Source organism: Phyllopteryx taeniolatus, chromosome 4 (genome assembly GCF_024500385.1).
Source record: "Phyllopteryx taeniolatus isolate TA_2022b chromosome 4, UOR_Ptae_1.2, whole genome shotgun sequence".
Taxonomy (NCBI): domain Eukaryota; kingdom Metazoa; phylum Chordata; class Actinopteri; order Syngnathiformes; family Syngnathidae; genus Phyllopteryx; species Phyllopteryx taeniolatus.
This window is the reverse complement of record NC_084505.1, coordinates 22,627,164-22,649,097: the sequence shown is the minus strand read 5'-3', so window position 1 is coordinate 22,649,097 and position 21,934 is coordinate 22,627,164. Positions and strand designations below refer to the sequence as shown.

Sequence of the window (21,934 nt, the reverse complement as noted above, 5' to 3'; positions counted from 1 at the left end):
TAATTCATGTATTCAAAGTTTAGCTTCAACATTAATACTGCGCTTCAATATCGGAAAATAAAACTACTTCATCCATCCATCCATCCATCCATCCATCCATTTTCTGAGCCGCTACTCCTCACTAGGGTCGCGGGCGTGCTGGAGCCTATCCCAGCCGTCATCGGGCAGGAGGCGGGGTACACCCTGAACTGGTTGCCAGCCAATCGCAGGGCACATAGGAACTAACAACCATTCGCACTCACAGTCACACCTACGGGCAATTTTTTAGAGTCTCCAATGAATGCATGTTTTTGGGATGTGGGAGGAAACCGGAGTGCCCGGAGAAAACCCACGCAGGCACGGGGAGAACATGCAAACTCCACACAGGCGGGGCCGGGGATTGAACCCGGGTCCTCAGAACTGTGAGGCTGACGCTCTAACCAGTCGGCCACCGTGCCGCCATAAAACTACTTACATGAGACTTTTATTCAAATGTATGTTGAAATAGTGCACCCATGGGGCCCCTGTACGAACGGTGTCAGAGTTTGGTCCGCATTGCCGGCAGTAAGTTGGATTCGTTTCCAGTGAGGGTTGGACTGCGCCAAGGCTGTCCTTTGTCACTGATTGTGTAATTTGTAATTTGTAGTCGCTGCCAAGGCGCCTCAGTATTGCATCTCTGCTTTTTGCAGATGATGCGGTTCTGTTGGCTTCATCAGGCCATGATCTCCAATTCTCACTGGAGCGGTTCGCAGCCGAGTGTGAAGCGGCCGGGATGAGAATCAGCACCCCCAAATCTGAGACCCTGGTCCTTAGTCGGAAAAGGGTGGCGTGCCCTCTCCAGGTCGGGGATGAGATCCTGCCCCAAGTGGAGGAGTTGAAATATCTTGGGGTCTTGTTCACGACTGAGGGAAGAATGGAACGGGGACAGGCGGATCGGTGCAGCGTCTGCAGTAATGTGGACTTTGTATCGGTCAAAAGCTAAGTCAAAAGGCTATGCTCTCCATTTACCAGTCTTATCGACGTTCCTACCCTCACCTATGGTCACGAGCCGTGGGTCATGACCTCAAGAACAAGATTGCAGATACAAGCGACCGAAAGAGTTTTCTCCCAAGGGTCTCCGGGCTTTTCCTTGGAGATAGGGTGAGAAGCTCGGTCGTCTGGGACGGGCTCAGTATCGAGCCGCTGCTCCTTCGCATTGAGGGGAGCCAGATGAGGTGGCTCGGGTATCCGATTAGGGTTAGGGTTTTGGGGTGTGTGTGTGTGTACCAAAATTACATTTTGATGGATAAAATGAGAATTTAATTCAATAATAATAAAATAGTTATCCCAAATATAAATACATTTATTAAATCTACCCAATGATTAAATTAAATCACTTAAATGCATTATTATAAATATAGTAGGCTATTAGGCTCCAGCACTCCTGCGACCCTCGTGAGGATCAGCAGTACAGAAAATGGATGGATATTTGTCCGTCTGTTGAAGTGATGTAGTTGTTACTAATACCGTTAGATGTCGCCAGATTCCCAGAAAAGAACTGCCTTATAAACTGTAATAATGTCTCAATGGCACTGAGAAGTTAAGTGACAGCGACAAAATGCAAGTTTTTAGTCCATCGTATGAAATTAAATGATGTAAGACGATCACGTGAAGTGAAATGAGATAATTGGCTTCTTCACATGACGGCACTTTAATTTGATTTTCTATTTTGCTTGGAAAGACACCTTTTTGTTGTTGTTGCTGCTGTTGCTCTGCGTTGTGTTGATTGTGTTGCATTGTGTTGTTGCAGTCAGTCTCACAATCAGCTAATAGTCTCAGTGCAGCGACAGCGCCTTTTCTGGAATCAAATAACAATACGAGCAATTAGTTAATTCCTCCGCTGACATCAGCAGTCCTCGTAAATTGTCAATGACACTCTACTTTCCCAGCTGCCTTGAACGCAGCGGTGACCATAAACCACAAGTTGTTGTTTTTTTAAAAGGTGATGAATTAGTGTGTGAGGATGCTGCATATATTTTCCTTTCTTTGATCTGCCACTCAGGGTCACCTGCTTTCTGATTGGCATAATATGATGATGATATCTATTTATCTAATTATTCAATGCATTATAAAAGTCTGGTTTATTGTCAGAAAAGCACAAACCTTTTGTAACATTATGAATACAATATGAGTATTTCATCAGAGAAAAGGAATATTAAAAACATTGTGGCTCATCTCTAGCTCTATTAAAGAAGAAATAAGTTGCTTATAAGGTCACCTTTTGATTTGAGTAACAGACAACACTGTTGGAAATGTAGTATATAAAGTATAACAACTACACAAAAAAGAAACGAAGACAAACTCATTATCATGCAATAATGTATATATATTTTTTACAGTCTCTCACCGGCACCTGGCTGACTTCCTTTCAAAAATTAGCGTATGTCCAGATATTGAAAAGCAGACATTTGCAAACAGTGTTTCATAAGGTGACAGAATGATTTACTTTTTAATTCAAGCATACATCTTGTTTTGTCGAAAATATGATATGGACTGTAGACGATGAAATCCCTCAATTCCTTGCAATTGTACGTTGAGGGAACATTGTCCTTCAACTGTTCCATTATTTTCTCACGCACTTGTTCACAAAGAGGTGAACCTCGCCCCATCTTTGCTTGTGAATGACTGAGCAACTCAGGGAAGCTCCTTTTCTACCCAATCATGGCACCCACCGCTTTTTTAGAACCTGTTGCAGCCATAAAATTCTAGCTATAAGTTCATGATTATTTGCTAAAAACTATCAAGTTGATCAGTTTGAACATTAAGTGGCTTGTCTTTGTAGTGTATTCAATTAAATATAGGTTGAAGATGATTTGCAAATCATTGTATTCTGTTTTGATTTATGTTTAACACAACGTCCCAACTTCGTTGGAGTTGGGGTTGTAACTGGTAGCAGCCATTATGAATTTGCTTTTCAAAGGTGCCAATCTCTGAGAAATAATAATAATAAAACGCAACGTGTGTGTGTGTGTGTGTGTGTATGTGTATATGTATAACTTGAAGGGCGAATACGAGAAGTTATGTCTTCCATCCCGCAAGAGTCGCTTGTGAAATCAGTTAATGCGGTTCCCAAACTGGTGGCTAATGCTGGCGACCATATCACATTTTAAATAAAACGACATGCAATACACTTTCTTCTCATGTTCATTTCTTGTAAGAATTATCGTTCAGAAATAAATTACAAGTAGTTAATAAAAATAGGGAGTTACTTTTGAATCACCCGGTATGTACGCACACACGCGCGCACACACACACACACACACACACACACACGTTACGCACATGTTAAGGAGCCCTTCAGCCAATTTCAATATGGACATGGACACCCTCAAATGAAAGCCAAGAGTCTGAACCTCATGTTTCAGGTTTCATTAAAACAGATAAAAACAAACCTGTCAATGTCCAAATATATATGGACCTAACTATGGCTAGATAAATTCCAATACTTTCTGTTTCGCCAGCTCTTCTTTGCCCCCACGTCCTCCCACCCCATCCACCTCATTCACATTTGCTGAGGCACTCCTCTTCCTCCTTTTCTTCATCCTCCCCTCCACTCCCATCAAGCAACAAATCAATGCATACGGCAGCATGAGAAGAAGTGGCCAAAAAAGAAGAGAGAATGGAAAGAGCAATCGTCCAATTAGCTTGGACGCTACGTCAGCTCGCTTACTTTGCCTGCCCGTCACAAACGCACGCACACGCACTAAAACCAAAGTGCTGTGTCAGCTGTTTTTGGCTACCACGTCAACCATTTCCCAACAAGACTCTCGTTTTCCGCTATTGTTTGTCTCGTTGCTAGATTGGGAGTTCTGTCTATCATCTGCTCACCTTTGTGTTGATCTGCTCACTGTTTTCCTGTCCAGGGAGATAGTAATAGTAATAATAATAATTTCATTTGTGTAGCGCTTTTAAAATGTTCTCAAAGACACTTTACAGGTTAAGAAAAGTGTAAAAAACAAAACAAAACAACTAAATTACAAAATGGGTAAAACAGTAGATGGGTGGAACATCCTGTACGTTGCTTCCTGTCTTAGAACTTTTCAGTCTATTTATCAGTGAACAATTTAGTAAATTTATAAAAAGGAATTCACACAACTCAATCCACGCTTGTATTTCACAAATTTTTTTTTTAGTTTCACTAATTCACTTGCTATTTCAATAAATTACTTAATAGTTACTTTTGATTAAATTTATTGAAACATTTTCACAAATTATTTTATATTTGATAAATGCATTTCAATAAACGATTCACATTTTTTGAGAAATTAATGTACATTTTAATAAATGTACTTCAATTTAAAATAAAAACAGGAAATATATCAAACATACATGTGAAATAATATAACGTCACAAACATGAACAACACATTTAAATACATTATTTCCATTTCTGTTCTTGCCTCCGCCTCGTGGTTTTTTGTTCATTTTCCTCTGAAAGGAATTCTAGAATTACATTTTGTGTCCGTTGTCTTTTTTTTGCACGAGTTGGGCTTGTATTTTAGGAGAAGTAGTAGTGTTGCGGTGTCCCTGTGAAGGAAAATACATCTGGTTATCACGTTAGCCTCAAGTGTGTTCCCATGAAGTAAAACGAAATTTGAACTGAAATTTTGACAATTTTTATATATTTTTTCCCACCACTGACTTTATGTATTTAATGATATTTTGGCACCAAAAATGCTCCATATTTACATAGCTTTTACATGTGTTTGTGTGCGTGCTCTCAGCCTACTGGGTGAGATCAGAGCACGGGGATGGCAGGAGGAAGGTTGTGGGGGGGTTATAGCGGGGGTGGTCTCAAACGGGGCGGTACCAGGAATTCCTGCGGGGGTTGCCTACGTGAACGCTTGTGTGTACGCCTACACACATGCAGCATCCTCTTCATCCTCACCAGCTGCATTGATAGCAGAGGAACATCCTCACCTTCATCATGTGGTTCCATCGTCATCATCAATTGCGTCACGTCCTCCTGCCGAGCAACCGCCTTGTGGTCGGCTGTCATTGTGCGCACCTCCCCTTGCTCTTCCTCCTCTGCCTCCTCCTTTTTCCCGACACTGTGCCGTGCTTCTGGCAGTGGGAGTGGGCATGGGCTTTTATCATGCCTGCAGCCTTTTTACGGGAATCACATGACGCAGCGCGCACAATCACGACTCGAGGAAAACATGGACGATCGCTTTAGTACATTGATATAATGGCTTGTTATGAAGCAGCTTTTTTTTAATGTCAGTTTTAGTCTTGTATCCATCCATCATTTGGTAGACATGTCTATCATCAGTATCCATCCATCCATCCATTTTCTGTACCGCTTATCATCACCAGGGTCGCGGGCATACCGGAGCCTTGGATATTGAGCACAATGCGTTCCTGGAGGGTGTCCCGCCTTCCATCTGGTCCGACTTGTCATTAATTTTCCACGAAAAACTTAATTACCATCCGATTCAACTTATTGTACCTCATAAAACGTAAAGCGAATACAGTAATCTGTTGTCGAGTCAAGCTGTCACCATAGTCAGCAGCACTGTGGGTAGTAAAAAAAATAAAAATAAAAAATAAAACTTGAATGTATAATCCATTCATATGCAGTTGAGAGTGAAATAAATACCAAATCTATGCTATGAATACTATATTTGAAGATGTGAACGTGAACAAAAGCAGTAAGAATAGTCAGCAGAATTGTAGTTACCAAAAATGTACTGTACAATATATAAAAGCAGTTCAGAATAAAAAAAAAAACTATAGTTTACTATGCATACTATACAGTATATGAATGTGAGCAAAAGCAGCAAGACTAGTCAGCAGCATTGTATATTGCAAAAAACAATACTTGTATCAGTAGAGTATATGTAACCAGTTGAGAATTAAATAAACAGCTACAGTCATCGCTAAAAACATTGGTTTTCCTTTTTCTTTTCCCCCCTGGCTAACAGACTAAACCTTCACTGTTTTCAGTCAATTAGGATTCCCAAAATTATTTCTATTTGCTAAATTTCAGAATAATGAGAGAAGGACAAATATATACATCATAAAAAACAGTCATGGCTAAAAACATTGGCACCCCAGGACAAAAACACCAAGACGAGTCAGCAGTGTTTTCCGTGAGCACTTTATTTTACAGGTGCAGGGAATCTCCCTCTTTGCGGGAACTGTTAGTTCAGTTTTAGTTGAGTTAGACTTTTTAAATTCTAAATTGTCTCCTGCGGGACAGGGTGGTGCTTCCAAAAAGACCGACGCCACCCGAGAAGAACACGAGCTTACCTGCCAAGCCAGCCAGCGCTTACACTTCTTAGCGTTGGACAGATGGCGAGAGCTGGCTTGAACGTTTTCAGCACTCTGGACAGCTCCGGGAGGCCTTGGAAAGCTGTCAGTGTGTTTTTAAAATGTGCTGAAAACACTGTCCGCCACCTCTTTTTCCAATTTCTAAACAAGAATAAAGCAAAGCGTCCGAGAGAGAGCTACACTTTTGTGTGGAGAGGCAACAGCTTGCTAGAAAGCGGCTCTTTGGGAAGCTTCAAACAGCAGTCAGATGTGCAGCCAGACTGGCAGTTGGCTCGGCAGAGTTATGAGAGAGAGAGGGAAAAAAAAATCAATAAAAAAAGTGTCCTCAAAATAACAGCACGTCCTCCAATAACAAACAAAACTCCCCCAAACTCGCCTGCTGCTTTCTACTTTTCATTGCCAAACATGCTCATGAAGTACATTATTATATTTTGAAGGCAGGGATGTCCAAGCTTTTTCCACTGAGGACTGCTTGTTGAAAATAATAATAATCAAAAGAAATAAGTAAGCTATTTTGTGACATTCAGTTTTAATTGTTTAAACCAATACATTGTTTTTACTTTTTTATTTAGAAAAAGATAGGGTGATATATTGTAATAGTGAAGATTTGCTTTGATGTTTTTAAGCATTTTATAAACGATAATATATGGTGATATATTGTGACTTTCCCTTTTTTCATTTTCAACTTAGAAAAATATATTTAAAAAAAAATAGAAAAGATAAAAAAATAATAAAAAATAGATCATAAACACAAATCTTTTAAAATTAAAATAAATAATTTTCCCCCCATTAAAAACAAATATAAATCAAACAAATCAAGTGTTTTACCTTTTAAATCATTTTTGTTTCATAAAAACACTCCCTTTGAGTTGTTTCGTTTTTGAACATTCTTTTCAATTTACATTAAAACATACAAAATTAGTGTAACATTTGCTTTTTTTTTTTTTTTTTTAAACATTTTAAATAAAACAATGGGGTAATATCTTTAACTTTCAATTTTCTTCCCCAATTAAAATGTTTATTTTAAATTTTTAAGTATCATTAAAAACAAATACAAAAACATTTTAAAACATCCACATTTTTTCAAAATAAAAAGTAAGCACACCATTTAAGGTCTTCATGCAACTGGGGTTTAGTTTTATTGGCATTCGTTGTTCCTGCTGTGGACATCTTTGCCTCGAAGGGGTTGTGTAATGCACGCAATGCAGTAACAAAGAAAGTAGAAGTCATGTTAAAATATTGTTATTATAATTTGTTTTTCCACAGAGGTTGAAGAATATACAGTCCCCTCCAAAAGAATTGGAACGGCAAGGTCAATTCCTTTGTTTTTGTTGTATACAGAAGCCATTTGGGTTTCAGATCAAACGATGAATATGAGACAAAAGTTCCGAATTCCAGCTTTTATTTCATGGTAATTACATCTAGATGTGTTAAACAACTCAGGAAAGAGCACCTTTGCTTGAAGCCACCCACTTTTCAAGTAAGCAAAATTATTGGAACGGACATTATTAAATTAACAAAGCGAATAACATTTCATATTTGGTGATGTTATATAACCCTTACTTGCAATAAATGTGACCCATTGACTTCACCAGACTGTTGCATTCTTCATTTGAAATGATTTTCCAGGCCTTTACTGCAGCCTCTTTCAGTTCTTGTTTGTTTCTTGGGGGTTCTCCCTTCAGTCTCTTCTTCAACCTCTGTTGGGTTAAGGTCCGGTGATTGACTTGGCCGGTCGAAGAACTTCCACTTCTGAAGTCCTTTGTTGTGTTGGCAGTGTGTTTTAGGTGATTGTCTTGTTGCATGATGAAGCGGTTCCCAATAATTTTTTTCTGTAAATTGCCTGACAAAATGGTTTTGTAGACTTTCATTCTGCTGCTACCATCATCAAAAAAGACAAGTGAGCCCGTTCCAGAAGCATTACATTAGCTCTTCAGTGGTGTTTTTCATTCGCTGACCTAGACCTTACTACTATGTTAGCACCTTAGCAACCTGTTGTTGTGGTCACGTGGGCTCTGCAACCATCCGGGCGAGTAAGAGTGGTAAAATCAGAGGTTTTAGATCCAGTCCGATCCAGTCTGATACTCGTTTTTTTGCTGACATTGGACCGATTTCCGATCTCGACGATCGGCTCGGGACACCCCTGGTTATGAGAGTATGCGGCAGGCCAATTTAAAAACAAAAACATAAACATGGTGCTTGAAGGCTTATACACTACTGTATAATATATTGTCATTGCAGTTGTGTTTCCACTGAGTGCTCTGGTCACGTTTGCGGTTTGGAAGTGTATATCCTGGTGCGTGCCTGCGTGTGTGGGCGGGATCAGCTCCGTAAACAGCCTGATATCATACCGTAACGTCATCTATTGAAGGGAATACCTGTCAGTTTTGAGCTACAGGGGACAACAGTGAGAACATATTTACAGTGAGTCCTCGTATTTAAACAACTTTTAACATTTCGTTATCCATCCTGAAAGACACTGTCACTTCCTGCCTGCTCTTGGGTTGGGGATCGTTTGAATTTGAGCGATTCCGATTCCTTATTTCGATTCCGGTTCCAAATGATTCTCGATTCTGATTGTTTTAGGGGGCTGGGTCAAAAACGTTTGCATGGTTTAAATAAAAGGTGTCCAAATTATGAACATCCATTTTCCTCGCAGCCCGCAGCATAGACTAAAATGAACATTTGACTCGAGGTTCTTTTAGAAACGGTATCGATATCAAATCAATGTGTGTGGAACTAGCCTAATTGACTGAATATTCATTAATGAATGTTTCAGCTAAAAGTTAAATATGGCATTGTTAAAATAGTTATTTGAGACTGTTTCATCATGTCAAATGGTTTAGATGTGCAAGTTTGAACTTGACTTCCTTTTTTAAGCCTTTAGCCTTTTATTTAGAGGGGTACGCACCGGAACTCACGTAACTTCACACGGCACCGGTGATTTTTATTTTATTTATTCATTTTTTTAAATGGATGGAACCAAATGCTATAAAACGCTGATTCCTTTCACTACTCACCCAGTTGACTGAGAGTTGACTTCAGTGAAGCTCCGCACGGTGTAGGCTGAGGCTCGGAATGCGTCAGACGGTACACATCGTGAAAGCCTCCTTTGCACAATGTGATCTTATTCCAAGTGTTGCACTGAGGCGACTGGTCGTTAATTTTAACAAAGTAAAGTCAAACTTTTGTTCGCCGCAGCCACCGTTGGGCACAAGCACGTCGTCGTACGTGTTCTTCTTCGTTTGGTTTACGCCGTTTCGTCGTTATTTTTTTCACCACTTCTTCTTCGCGCCCGGAGGACTAGTTAGCAAAACTGGGAACCGAAATTTTAAAATCTGAACGGTTCCGGGAGAACCGGAAGGTCAGTCCCGGTTCCAATCGGTTCTCGATTCTCGATGCCCAAACCTAGTCTGCTCTGATTGACGGACCAGTTAGACAAAAAAAAAAAAATTTTTTAAATCGATGTAGTCTGACTTCACTGAGACAAAGTAATATGACTTTTTATAAAAATTACATCCGCCACAGAGACATAATAAAATATTACAGTGAATGTAAAAAGTCTACACATTCTATACATTTAAACTGGAGGCTGATCAAATGCCTGGTTTTTCAGATTAAAAAAAAAAAAAAAAAAGACTCAAATAAATCATGTTCAAACCATTTTTACCTATAACCTGTACAACGCAATTAAATAAAAATAATCTTTAGGAGGGAAATAAAGACAAACAACTGAGATAATGTGGTTGCACAAGTATGCACACCCTCTTGTGGGTGTGTTCAGAATCAACCAGTCATGTTCAAACTCATGTTAAATGGGAGTCAGCACACAGCTGCCACCATTTAAACTGCGTCTGATTAACCTCAAATAAAGTTCCGATGTTCTAGTAGGCTTTTCCATACATTTCTTTGCTTCGAGCTTTTCACTCAGACTACTATTTGGAACTGTTCAAAATTCCCTTCACCTTGACTAAGGCTCAGTTCCAGCCCCAAAGCATGATGCTGCCACCACCATGCTTCACTGTAGGTATGGAGTTTTTGGGGTGATGAGCAGTGTTGTGTTTGCATCAAACATACATTTTGTAACTGTGGCCAAACCTTGGCTTCAACATTTTGCAAAAGCACACTTGAAACCTCAAATGCATGTGGAAAAATGTGTGGTAGTCTAACGTTAGCACAAAACCTTAAGGCTCTTCCAAGCCCCCCAAAAACGTCAAGCCGACTAGAACAGCTGACATTTGGGGTTAATCGGACGCACTTCCTTACGAGGCACAATTATCATTAAGCTGCACTCCAGTAGCCTCAAATAACCAACATTTTTGCAACTTTTTGACTCCAAAAACAAACCAATTATTATTTTTTGGCCTGTAGGTAAGGCTAGATGCTCGCTTCATGTCAGGAGAGGGGAGGACGGTGGTGGGGGGTGGATGGAGGATGTGGGGGTGCTCCGGGGAGGTGCCGTGCGTGCATGCGCTGCCAGGTTTGTCCGCCGATCTGCGCGGCGCTCTCTCTGCTTTCGTCAGATCTGATGCTGAGTGCGTGCGCCACCTCCTACACGACGACCCCCGTCAGCGCACCACCACCACCACCAGCAGCCTGAGAAAAAGAAGAAACAAACAGATTGAAAGAGAGGGATACAGAGAAAAAGAGAGTGAGGTTGTGGTTACCCCTCTCTCCGGTCCAAGTAGCGATGCTGCTGGGCGGGGGCTGCCTCCATGTACCTTTTGGCGGCAGATGATGATGAAGATGAGCGCGTGAACGCTCCTTTTCCATTATGAGAACAAGGTTCTCCTCTGGTTCCTCTCCACCCAGGCCTCTACTTGCTCCCTGCATTTTGGATTATAGATGACTCTGGAGAAGGACCTTCTTTTTTCACCCTTTCATCGAGGAGGAGGAAGAGGACGAGGTGAGGAGATTTAAGTATCCGAGCAATCACGCCCAAAAGCAACGACCGACGCCTTGGTGGTGGGGAGGAGGAGGAGGAAAGAGGGGGGGGATGCCGCACCGGCCATCATCAAACATCAACAAATGTCAGCAGGATTTTGGGGAAGCCCCCCAGCTCGCGCGGCGCGTGTAACCCGAGTGGCGCGGCAACATTGCGGATATTTGCCAGGCACGGCGTCAATGAATTATTAACTCTTTTGGCTATTTTTTCCACAGAGGGGAGAGAGAGAAAGAAACGAGCAGGAGGAGAGGGGTGGTGGCGGGTGGGGGTAAATAAATGGGTTTCGATGAAGGGGGAAAAGCCAACTGCGGATGCTGTCAGGATGCGGTAGGCTGCTGAGAGGAGGAGGAGGAGGAAGAGGAGGAGGAAGGGGGGCAACGACGCAGTCTCCAGCACGAGTGGAGATGATTGCAATCTTCATCTGAGCAGCCAGCAAATGGAGTTTATTTTTGATTTCTTTTTTTTTTGAGTAGGTGTTGTTAAGATTACATAAACGCACACACATAGCCCTCCCTCCTTATAATGGAGTTAGCTCTCCACCACTGAAGGAGAGCATCTCTACGACGACGACGACGACGAGGAGGAGGAGGAGGAGGCTGGTGGCATGTGGAGGTGTCCCTCCAAGCTCCCTTCTAACCTCTGGCGTTCGGTGTCTACAGAATGGCGCGCTTTGGAGACGAGCACCCCAACAGGTATGGAGGAGGACAAGGAGGACAAGGAGGGGGCAGCGGACAAGGAGGAGGGGGCGGCGGCCGAGGGGGCAGCCGCCAAGGGGGGCCCCCCGGGGCGCAGCGGATGTACAAGCAGTCCATGGCTCAGAGGGCTCGCACCATGGCCCTGTACAACCCGATCCCCGTGAGGCAGAGCTGTCTGACCGTCAACCGCTCGCTTTTCCTCTTCAGCGAGGACAACCTGGTGAGGAAGTATGCTAAAAAGATCACAGAGTGGCCATATCCTTTTCATCCCAAACCCTGGGATGTCTTGTTTCGTGTGTGTGTGTGGAATTAGAGGATGCTGGTATTGGTTGCCATGACGCCAGCATCTTGTTCAGCTGGCGCAACACGCCGCGATTTTTGCTCGGTATGTTCCGAAAGTTGCTCAAAGTCGAATTTATCAACAGAGGTGGCAAAAGCTCCCCGGTTCACGTTCTTCCATGCCGCTGCTGTTTTTCCTCTGCTTTTTAACTCATTCACTGCCAGCCGTTTTCAAAGCAGCTATTTTGACTGATCTTTTAAAAACCCACAAAATATTGTGTTTGGTGACAATATATAGCAGCAAACCTACCAAAAGACAGTCTCCGCTTTCACCACAAAAAAAAAAAAGAAAGTTTCTAGCCTTTTCCTCTTTGTTGATTGATTCATTCATTTTCCATACCGCTTATCCTCACAAGGGTCGTGGGCGTGCTGGAACCTATCCCTTCTTTAGTTTTTTTTAAAAAAAACAACTTTATAATACAATTTTGTTTTTGGTTTCACCAAAAAGAGGAGAAAACTAGTTTTTTTGTGAAAAGAAACATGTCAAGCAGAAGTCTTGTAGGTTCATATTTTTTGTTTTTGTGACATCTCAAATTATCAAACTGAAAAAGGGCTTTTAACGGCAAAATATTAATTGATTTATGGATATACAATTAAGAAATGTGCCAGGAGTGACACCGACTCACCCCACATGGCCTAAGTTGAACGTCCGTGGCTCTTAACATGGCGTTCGCCATTCATTCCATAAACTGCATCATCTTTTCAAATGAGTTCATGATTGTTGAGACTTTGGCCTTGTCCCATCAAGGATCACCACAGTGAGTTACTCGCATAACCTGTTTGGCATAGTTTTAGACGCCAGATGACCGTGTCAATTAAAATGGTCGTGGTAGGAAGTGACAAAGTGAAAATATTTAGTTACTGTGCTGAAGTAGATTTTTCAGGAATCTGCACTTGCTTTTGTTTCTGTCAATGTTTTACTCCCGACATTTGAAAACAGATATCCGTACTTTCTACTTCTTACCTTGCAAAATAGGCGTGTTCCTTTTTTTTTCAACCTTCGTGGATGACGACACAATGGAAAAAAAAAAAAAAAAAAAAAAAACATCCATGGCCATATTTAAGAGAATTGTTTGTTTTTGGCTTCAAGAATGATTCAAGGCGAATGCATTTTGTCTTATGTCAGCCTAACTCGCGGTTCTGAGGTACACGGTTCGAATCTGGGCTCTGGCCTTCCTGTGTGGAGTTTGCATGTTCTCTTCCTTGAGCCGTCACCTTATCGTGGTGGAGAGTTTTGTGTGTCCCAATGATCCTAGGAGCTAAGTTGTCTGGGGCTTCTCCCCCCCCCCCCCCCCCCCCCGGTAGGGTTACCCATGGCAAACAGGTCCTAGGTGAGGGACCAGACAAAGCATGGCTCCAAAAATACTTATTGCCCCCTGGCTTGGCGCCTGTGCGGTGGGGTTCACCCTGGTGGATGAGAGGGTAGCCTCCCTCCGCCTTCGGGTGAGGGGACGGTTCCTGACTGTTGTTTGTGCCTATGCACCAAGCAGCAGTTCAGATTACCCACCCTTTTTGGAGTCCTTGGAGGGGGTGCGGGAGAGTGCTCCCACTGGGGACTCCATCGTTCTGCTGGGGGACTTCAATGCTCACCTTGGTAATGACAGTGAGACCTGGAAGGGCATGATTGGGAGGAAGGGCCCCCCGAGTCGTGTTCTGTTATTGGACTTCTGTGCTCACCACCGATTGTCTATAACGAACACCATGTTCAAGCCTAAGGGTGTCCACACGTGCACTTGGCACCAGGACACCCGAGGTTGCCGTTCGATGATCAACTTTTATGGACAGAATTTCTAGATGCAGCCCAGGTGTAGAGGGGCTCCGGTTTGGTGGCCTCAGTATTGAATCTCTGCTTTTTGCAGATGATGTGGTTCTGTTGGCTTCATCAGGCCATGATCTCCAATTCTCACTAGAGCGGTTCGCAGCCGAGTGTGAAGTGGCGAGGATGAGAATCAGTGCCTCCAAATCTAAGACCATGGTCCTCAGACAGAAAAGGGTGGAGTGCCCTCTCCAGGTCGAGGATGAGATCCTTCCCCAAGTGGAGGAGTTCAAATATCTTGGGGTCTTGTTCACCAGTGAGGGAAGAATAGAACGGGAGATCTTCAGGCGGATCGGTGCAGCGTCTGCATTAATGCGGACTTTGTATCGGTCTTTTGTGGTGAAGAAGGAGCTAAGCCGAAAGGCGAAGCTCCCGATTTACCGGTCAATCTACGTTCCTACCCTCATGAGCTGTGGGTCATGACCGGAAGAACAAGATCCTGGATACAAGCAGCCGAAATGAGTTTCCTCCACAGGGTGTCCAGTCTCTCCCTTAAAGATAGGGTGAGAAGCTCAGTCTTCCGGGAGGGGCTCAGAGTAGAGCCGCTGCTCCTCCGCATTGAGAGGAGCCAGATGAGGTGGCTCGGGCATCTGTTTAGGATGCCTCCTGTACGCCTCCCTGGTGAGGTGTTCCGGGCATGTCCCCACCGGGAGGAGACCCCAGGGACGCCCCAGGACACGCTGGCTTGCCTGGGATCGCCTCGGGATCACCTCGGAAGAGCTGGAGGGAAGTGGCTGTGGAGAGGGAAGTCTGGGCGTCCCTGATGAGGCTACTGTCCCCGTGACCCAACCTCGGATAAGCGGTAGAAAATGGATGGATGGATGGATGGATCTTCGTACTCCGTCTTCCAAAAACATTCATGTTACCTTCATGAAAGACTGTATATTTTCATTGGTGTGAATGCTTGTTTGTGTATATGTGCCCTGTGATTTGTTGGCGACCAGTCAGAGTGTATCCTACCGCTTATCCGAATGAGGATAAATGATACGGAAACTGGATTGATGAATGGGCTGTACCATATTTTTCCTCAAGTAGTAGTAGTAGTAGTCACTCATGGGTGCATCATCTGCTTAAGGAACTGCTGCATCAATTTCCTTTCATTCATCCATTTCAACCCGGTTGCTAGCCAAAACAGCAGTACATACCCACAAAAAGCATAGTCTTGCCAGGTTGTGGACGAGTTCCCTTTGATGTTTTTTTTTTCCCTCTAATTGTGGCTGATTATTTAATATATGCGGTGCCCCAATTAGCCCCCAGTGCATCATTCGCTGCAAAAAATTAAACACCTCCCTCAAATCGACCCTGTTTTTGTATTTGGAAATTTGTAAGTAGTAGTCAGGTTGTAAAGAAAAAGAAACCTTAATTCGTGGGGAAACTAGCTTGAATTATTTGAGGACATGGACACATTTGTTCACACATTGCATACTAAAATATGCTAACCAAAACAGCAACACCTAATAATGGTGCTGTTTTTCGAATGAATTAAAGTCTGGCGACCTAGCGCTTGTCAAATGAGTTTCCTGCAACTTATTTTCTCAGAAGGTAATAGTTGCTGGTTGAATCAACTGCTTAAGAAGATTAAGCCTCCCTCATATAAACCCATCAAAAGCAGTAAGGCTTTATTAATGCAGAAATTCTCCAACTGTTGCTTTTCATTATGTATTACCCACACACTGGACATTTAAGCATTAACTGCGGCGCCTGTTGATGCTAACCAAACTGGCAGCACGAAGCGAAGGTGCAGTCCCACAGATGAATTAAAGTGTGAAGATTTAGCGTGTCGTAAATGAGTTACCTGTGCAATATTCCCTCAAATAGTTGTCCTGTTGGTTGCATTATGTGCTTTAGCACGCCTCCCTTAAATTGCATTATGTGCTTTTGCACGCCTCCCTTAAATCAGGAGACGATAGTAAAGTGTAGTTAAGTGTGGAGATGTGTACCACATGTTGTAAATGATTTACCTGCGTAGTATTTCCTCAAATAGTGGCTGTCCGTTGAGTGCCATCCATCCGTTTTCCGTTCCGCTTATCCTCACTAGGGTCCCAGCTATCTTCCGGCGAGAGGCAGGCTTCAACCTGAACTGGTCGCCAGACAATCGCAGGGCACATATAAACAAACAACCATTCACATTCACACCTACGGGCAATTTAGAGTCTTCAATCAACCTACCACGAATGTTTTTGGGCTGTGGGAGGAAACCGGAGTGCCCGGAGAAAGCCCACGCAGGCATGGGGAGAACATGCAAACTCCACTCAGGCGGGGCTGGGAGTTGAACCCCAGTCCTCAGAACTGTGAGGCAGATGTGCTAACCTGTCGTCCATCATAAGACAATTAAACACATCCGCAAATAGACTATTGCTAACCAAAACAGCAGCAACGAGCAAAGGTGCAGTCAACTACGAAGGCTTAGGGCACATTGTGAACAAGTTCCTTAGGCAGTATTTCCTCAAATAGTGCCTGTCAGTTTCACGGACACAGGGCCCAGTTGCTGGGAGTGTCATCCACTTAAGGAAACTAAACACCTCCAATATACATCATTGCTCACCCCCCCCCAAAAAAAAGCAGCACCGAGCAAAGGTGCATTCAAGTATGGAGATTTAATCTTGCATGTTGTAAATTACCTCCCTGCACAGTACTAACCCTGTCCGTTTACATCGTGCAGTACTTTTGATGCTCGCTGAACTAAGCTCTCATGTCAACTGTGGAGCGTTTAGCATTCATCAGGTTAGCATTATGTGTGTGTGAGCATTGATGCAACTTTTGTTGCAAAATGTGTTTTGGCGAGGACCTGCTCGCGAATTGTGCGGATGCTTGAGTACGTGTGTGTCGGGGCTGTTCATAGCCAGCGGTAGCGCTTGAGTGCTGATGTCAGCACTGTGCGGGCTTAAGGCTGAGAGGGAGGAAATGAGTGCGTGCGTGTGTGTGTGTGTGTGTGTGCGAGCTCTCTAATTACTTGTGACCATTTAAGGAAGGCTGGCGTGTGCGTGCTGCAGGACGACTGCAGAAAAAAGAAAAAGACTTAATTGTCAGGACAGGACAGGTCAGAACATTCTGTAGTCTCGGAAAAGTACAAAATATAATTAATTGTATGGGAAAGTTCATTTGTGACTTTTAGGAGTTCAACAGGAAGGTTTAGACAATGTAATGTAGCATAGCATTGCTTCGTGTAGCATAGCATAATCGCATAGCATGGCATTAAATGAGCGACATGACAAGATTTCCCAAAAATGACAGTCTGGTTGGAATTGCCACTTCAATGAGAGAGAACGCATCAGGAATTCTGAAAATGGGATGATAGGTTCCAGACAAATCTTGTGTGTGTGTGTCAGTCTTTTTGGGGAACATTTTTGTGTGATATCACCTGCAGAAAATCTGGTCACAAAACGCCTTCAAATTAGATTAAAACAGTGTGACTTGATTTTATTAACATATCTCAACCGTTTTCTTGCGTCTGCTACTTCGGGGGACCCGCTTCTCCAATTGACTGACGGGTTTTCAGTTAAAAATAGCCACCAATAAATTGTACGCGCCAAAATTCTGAGGGGTTCTCTAAGCAAGCATCAAAGTCATCAAAAATGACTGTGATATTTTAAACGGTCACGATTGCCCTACAAATCGCCTTGAATAAAATATTGGTGAGCAGTCTTGTACTTTAGCTATCAATTTTTTTCCTGAATTTAGTTTGTTATGGAGGATTTGGGAGGCGTTAAATGCTCATTCCATGTTTAGAAAATTCCACAAAGTTGGCAGCCACTTACGTTACTAATTGTAGCATAGATGTATCATGACATTGACACCATAGCATAACATACTGTAGTTTAGTGAAGTATAACATAGCATCGTAACGCGACGTACGAGCATTGACATCAACATAAACATAGTGTAGCATGGCATAGATTTGAGTTACTTTTGCATCACATAGCATAGCATAGACATAGACTTGACATGGACAGCTTTTGCTTTGATACATCTAAAAATCTGAAAAATATGTTTTAGGACGTTAGCTTAGCATCATGTGTAGCCCTTGCAGCATAAAAACGGGTGTATGAACAATAAAAAATACTTTGAATTAAAGAAGAAAATTGCATTTTAAGATAAAATGCTCAAATAACTAACACGCAGTAACTGCACAACTGTGCTCAAACACACACAAAATGCTGTGCACGCGTGTGTATGTGTGTGCGTCGGTACACAGTGGGGATAATACTGTAACACCTTTTCAGCATGATCTCTTACCCCTGGAGGCTGTGACACACACGCGCACAAAACCACCCTCACATACCATGTTGGCAGACATAAAAGGTGACATTTGGTGTGTTTACGGTCCAGTGTGCAATGTGTGGCTCCATCATGTGCCTGTCCACACACACACAAAGACAATATGTATGTGTGTGTGTGTGTGTGTTTGTTAGTTACATCATTGCTCGAATCACTTTTTTTTTTCTTTTTTTTTTTGGGATCATGTCAAAGGAATATGATTCTGTGGTGATGATTCTCGTTGCCAATCAATCAGCTCTGTTGCTATGGCAACAACCTCCTGTAGTGTGTGTGTTTGTGTGTACGTGTACAGTGTTTATTCAGATATTTTATGTCGCTCACTATCTTATGAATATCAGCACCCCTTTCTTCCCCTCAGTGGTATGTTCCTCAGTCAGATAACGCAGTTGTGTTTGCATTCTGGGTTGATCCATAATCATTTTGATAGTTTGGTTTATTTTATGACAGCCACGGGGACTTTACTCTCCAACTGCTAACTACTTTGGAGGGCTGTTTTGTGTTTTGACCATGGGGAACTAGTTCCTCAATTTTAGTTCCAGGGTATTTTATCAGTGGCCAAAAGAAGAAGCTATTAATTCCAGGAGCTATGTACATTTAAAATCAAAAGTTCCTGGAACAAGTCCACGTATCAGATTTGTGGGGGGGAATCATGGACGTCGTGTCAAAAGGTACAAAAGGCAGCATCAGTGATGGTATAGGGGTGTGTGTACCATTACTGCTGAAAAGTACATACAGGTTTGGGAGCAACATATACTGCCATCCAAGCAATGTCTTTTTCAGGGACGTCCCTGCTTATTGCAGCAAAACACATTCTGCACGTGTTACAACAATGTGGGGCTTCGTAGTAAAAGAGTGTGCGTACAAGACTGGCCTGCCAGCAGTCCAGACCTGTCTCCTGTTGAAAATGTGTGGCGCAATTTGAAGTGCCAAATACCTTTGGTGTGAGGACTGTAGATCTGAACATAGGCCTTTTAAAGAATATACACTGTATTATGTGTTTAGAACCTTTTTAGTTCACACTGGGTGCACACTTGGAAAAATGTATGACAAATAGCCAATGAGTGCCGCTATCTTACGCCGTCCATCCTCGCTAGGAAAACGGAGGTAGTAATGAGGAGAGATGGCGACGGCCAGTAGTGAGGGAGGGAGGAAGGAAGTCTAACGAGGCGCCAAAAAGCCTCAATCTGCTCTCGTCCTCAGACAACCTCTCCTCTTATGTAATCGGCCAGCGAGTTACGACCATCTTTCCCGCCGTAGCCATGATACCAAGGGGCTCAGGACTAGCTGGTGGTCCTGGTCCTTGACAAGTTGTCAAGTTGAATAGTTAAAAGATATGACCTTTTCTCTTTGTTTGTTATGCAAAAACAACTTCAGAAATTTCCACCAAGTGGGTTGGGGTGCAGATGTGGATCAACGTGCTTTTTGTTTCACTTTGGGCACCCTTGTGATATTTCATTTTGCTTCATACAGTGGTACCTTGACGTATGAGTGACCCGACCAATGGGGTTTTCAATGTTCGAGCTGTCGTCTGGCCGATTGTTTTACTTTGACCTGTGACCAAACAACAAAGATACAATATGATATGGTGACAGTGAACTCAACTCACTTCACAACAAGCAGCAGTTTGGCAGATAGTGAGGAATTCTTCCCCAAAAGGTCACGAAGCTGTTTTAAATACCACATCAAACAAACAAAACATCAAACAAAGAGAATTACACAGTATGTATTTAAAACAACAACACAATTTTGCATTCCACTACCTAAATGCTAACACACAATGCAAAACGCCATAGATGGGCAAATGAATAGCATTGATTGTCCCGGTGCTATAAACCTTTAAGCAACGCAGCAGTTATAACCCCTTAACTTAAATTCTTTACATTCAGTTTAATTGTTACTGTATGTTTTTATAAAGTAGAATACTGTAGAGTGCTATTATCCTTTAAAAGCACATGACACAATTTTCAAAAGAAAGATGATTTGAGATAAGAGTGTTTTGAGTCACGGAGCAAATTAAACTAATTGTATCTCATGGCACAACGGTATCTCAAATTATCTTTCCCCATTGAAATGAATGGAAATACCATTAATATGTTCCATCGGGCATTCAATTGGACAAACAATCCAACAAACAAATGCCAAATTTAAACATTCGCAAGGAGATCCAACTCCCATTCCAGCACCTGACATCACCGACCAGATCCCCCCCACACTGCACTAGACCACACCCATTAAAGGCACACATCAGATACACAAATAATATAGTACATACAGCTATTACACTTTATGCAAACAGTTCTTTACATTCTCTTTCATCGTTTTATTATGTTTACATATAATACAGTGCTGTTATTATTATTATTTAAAAATATTAAAATATGTTGTTTTTTTAGTGAATGCAATTAATGGCATTTCAATTCATTCACACATATTTGTAATGTATTTACTGTGTAATAGATCGCAACAAAAGTTGATGTTTTACGCAAAGAAACCCACGAGAGGGTCCATCCCATCCGTCTGACTACACCGTCAGTGGGTCGCCACTCGAGCAAACGTGTCACTGGGCCCAGACGGCGGATTGGCCTTGTCACTCTCTAGAAAAAAGGAAGGGGAGGGGGTGGCTTCCGAGGTCAGCAAAGCTGTCAATCAAAGTGGCGTCCCGGCGGGCAAAGACGCTGAGGAGGATGAAATGAAGATGAGGGGAGGAAGGAGGAGATGGATAAGTGACACTTTAATTAGGTAAAGCCTCGCCCGGGCTTTCAGGACCGACTTTTATGGCGCAATGGGGTCGGAGCGTCAATACGCTGACACGCTTTGACTAAACACCGGGCAGCTGCCTGCTGCACTGGCTTACGGGCGCTTTTTATGATTCACTCCAGTCTGTGCTCATTTAGCCAGCCTACATTGTCGCTTGTTGTCTTTTGGTACATATTTCCCACTTGGGTCAGGTGTCCCGTCATTGATTTGATTGATTGCAAAGATACTGGTGTAAAACTTGACGTGTAGATTTAGAAACTGTGTAGCATCTGAAATGATGTTGTATTTTTATGTAGAAAAGAGAAGTGCTTTGATGCAGACACTTTCAATTTCAATGACCAGTCCGTGTTTTAGCATCTTGAACAGAAATGAGGTATTTCAATGTCTGAAGTCTGTGGTATTTCCGGTGAGTCCCACAACGCAGGTCAGTGAGATGATATGACCCAATCATCTGAGTCTGCGTTGTTTCTGTTGAGTCCGTTGACTCGTTGTCAGTGAGCCGATACAACTGAATCATCCAATTCCGTGGTATGTCTGATGAATCCGCTAACATAAGTCAGTGAACTGATACACCTGAATCATCCAAGTCTGCGGTGTTTCTTGTCTGTGTGTTTTCCACTAACCCAATTCACTTAACTGATGCAAGCAAATCAGCACTCTGCCCTGTTTCTGGCGACTCGGTGTGCACTGTTCCCTATGAGTCCGCTAATTCAATTCGGTACTCATTAGTCTGTTGTGTTTTCGATGAGTCCCCTAACTCGTCTTTGAACCGATACGACGGAATCAGCCTGGTGTGCTTTGTTTCTCGTCAGTC

General features: G+C 42.7%; 1 protein-coding gene across 1 annotated transcript in view; it reads left to right on the top strand.

Annotated features, from left to right (window-relative positions):
- cacna1ab (calcium channel, voltage-dependent, P/Q type, alpha 1A subunit, b) overlaps nt 1-21,934 on the top strand; it is a 141,512-nt gene that overhangs the window by 6,438 nt on the left and 113,140 nt on the right. The window contains exon 3 of the mRNA XM_061770677.1: nt 11,895-12,185. Coding sequence (XP_061626661.1) covers nt 11,895-12,185 — 291 coding nt within the window. The remainder of the gene's footprint in view (nt 1-11,894; nt 12,186-21,934) is intronic.